Genomic DNA, 2,546 nt, shown 5'->3' with positions numbered 1-2,546 from the left:
GATTAAGGAGGATGTTGCCGTCATCATCAGCAACATCATAACAGCAACCAACTATTTTGGGCCTGTAATCATCATCATGGTCATCAACATTATGTATTTCAATTTTTCATTTTCCCTTAAAATTTTACTTTTTATTTATACTTTTGAGAAAGTTCAATTCTCTCCACAATATAAACTTTCTTTGACTCTTCGTGTCAAGAAAGATGTTTATTTAAAATATAAGGATAACATTACTTCACATGCAGACACAAATGCACACACACACACACACACACACATACATGTATACATATACACCAGTATATGTATATATTCTTACATGTGTACATAGTCACATATAACATTGTGTATTGCAAGGTGTGTGTAGATTTTTTTGCTTTTAATTTCAGGTTCTTTTTATATTAAATATTCCAAAATTAAGTTAGAAAGTCACTAAATAAGGAACTACATAAATTTTTTTTTTGTTAGCAGAAAGCTGCTACCACATCCTGTTTTCTAACTGCACCTATCTTGTCTAAACCAGTATGATCTGATAAAGGAGCCTCTACATGGTCATTCAACTTCTTAGAAATAGCATCCACATCCTTCTGTAATTCATGTTACACTATTTTGTATGAAAAGTTAAAGAATCCATTTGATACTGTAGACACCAAAAATGAATTGGATGTCCATTTGATTTTGTGTTTGGTTCCTGGCTAAACAATAACAATATCCAGAGTGATCTGAGTTCTTCTACATTGATCTTTTCATTTGTCCATTTATCCAAACAGCTTTGTCATTAAAAACACTGTTGCTTTCTATTTTGTTCTTTTTTATATGTTACACTTTTGTGTAGTGGAGGCGCAATGGCCCAGTGGTTAGGGCAGCGGACTCACGGTCATAGGATCAGTTTCTATTACCAGACCGGGCGTTGTGAGTGTTTATTGAGCGAAAACACCTAAAGCTCCACGAGGCTCCGGCAGGAGATGATGGCGAACTCTGCTGTACTCTTTCACCACAACTTTCTCTCACTCTTACTTCCTGTTTCTGTTGTGCCTGTAATTCAAAGGGTCAGCCTTGTCACACTGTGTCACACTGAATATCCCCGAGAACTAGGTTAAGGGTACACGTGTCTGTGGCGTGCTCAGCCACTTGCACGTTAATTTCACGAGCAGGCTGTTCCGTTGATCGGATCAACTGGAACCCTCGACGTCGTAAGCAACAGAGTGCCAACAACAACAACACTTTTGTGTGTTGTTTATTTGCTTATTTACTTTGTTTCAGTTTTTTATTTTTTTTATTTTGTTACCAAACAAGGTATCAACTCTATATTCTATAACACCAGAATACATGAAGTCAAACTTAGCCAGGATTGGCTTTGCTTTATATCCTTCACCCATTTGTGATATAGGTTAATTCAATCAACTATTCTCCCCACCCCACAATTTTTAGCCATGTACCTGTGTTAGAAATTATTATGATTTTTCTTAAAGGTGGTGAACAAACTAATATGTAAAACATTAGACAGTTTGTCGAAGGAGATGAGTGAGTTGAGGCAACAGCAGTGTTGATGATGGTTGATGGTTGTTGTACAATCCAAGTGGCAGATTAAATCTATCACCCAAGAATGGGAACACTTACTTCATTGGACTTCCACACAGTTTTTGTCCATCAAATTACACTCACAAGATTTTGACCCAGTTAAGGTTATAGGAGAAGATACTTGCCCAAGATGTTATACCTTGAGATCAAACTCGAAATCATGTAGCTGCACAAAGGAAGTTCTTAACCACACAGCCATGCCAGTGCCCATTACACTCTGTGAGACAAAAGCTAGCTTCAGTTTACATTCTATCATATGTCAAGATAATGTACTGTGATATGTCTTCTCTGCTGGGTTGGCCAAGTGATTTGGATTCCAGCTAACTGACTCCCAAAGATGGTTCTCTTCAGTGAGATTGAGACTGGAAGTAGGCCTCATGAACGTCCAAAACTTCATTTTCATGATCATCTCATTTTATGTAGTGTTCCTTTCAATCAGTTCAAGCTCCTGGCTGTCAATTGGAAGACATGGAGGTTCCACATGTGATGTTGAAGCAGAGTACTTTGAAACCAAACACAGGAGACGGCATGAAGTGAGGAGGAGACATCGTAATCAACCCCCCTACAACTGTTGTTTGGGGTCACTTTCAGTGCCTTCAGTGCCACAGGATCTGCCTGTCTCATATCAGTCTTGTCAGACACATCCAGCCACATGAGGAACAATGTGCTGGAGGCAGGAGAAGATGAATGGCTTGGATCAACACTGTCATCACCTTTAATGGATTGTCATAAGCAACTGACGATGATTCACTCAGTATTTTTGTTGTTTCTTTCCAGACTTGTACCAGTCAATATTTTTATTGTGTTATCACTTCTTTTACAGGTTCTGCTGTGCTGTTGGCTTTGAAAACTTTTACGCCTGTCGTCAAATACATCCCTACAGCTGCCCTTGCTGCTATCATTATCCATGCAGTGATTGGAATGATAGACGCTTCAATTGTTTTAAAATTATGGAAGCTAAAAAG

At 38.3% G+C, this 2,546-nt stretch overlaps 1 protein-coding gene across 1 annotated transcript in view; it reads left to right on the top strand.

Annotated features, from left to right (window-relative positions):
• LOC106881254 (sodium-independent sulfate anion transporter-like) overlaps positions 1-2,546 on the top strand; it is a 156,592-nt gene that overhangs the window by 87,358 nt on the left and 66,688 nt on the right. The window contains exon 14 of the mRNA XM_052969848.1: positions 2,405-2,541. Within this exon, the coding sequence (XP_052825808.1) occupies positions 2,405-2,541 (137 nt within the window). The remainder of the gene's footprint in view (positions 1-2,404; positions 2,542-2,546) is intronic.

Source organism: Octopus bimaculoides, chromosome 1, assembly GCF_001194135.2.
Source record: "Octopus bimaculoides isolate UCB-OBI-ISO-001 chromosome 1, ASM119413v2, whole genome shotgun sequence".
Classification (NCBI taxonomy): domain Eukaryota; kingdom Metazoa; phylum Mollusca; class Cephalopoda; order Octopoda; family Octopodidae; genus Octopus; species Octopus bimaculoides.
The sequence above is the reverse complement of the archived record's forward strand: the minus strand, read 5'-3'. Positions and strand labels throughout refer to the sequence as shown.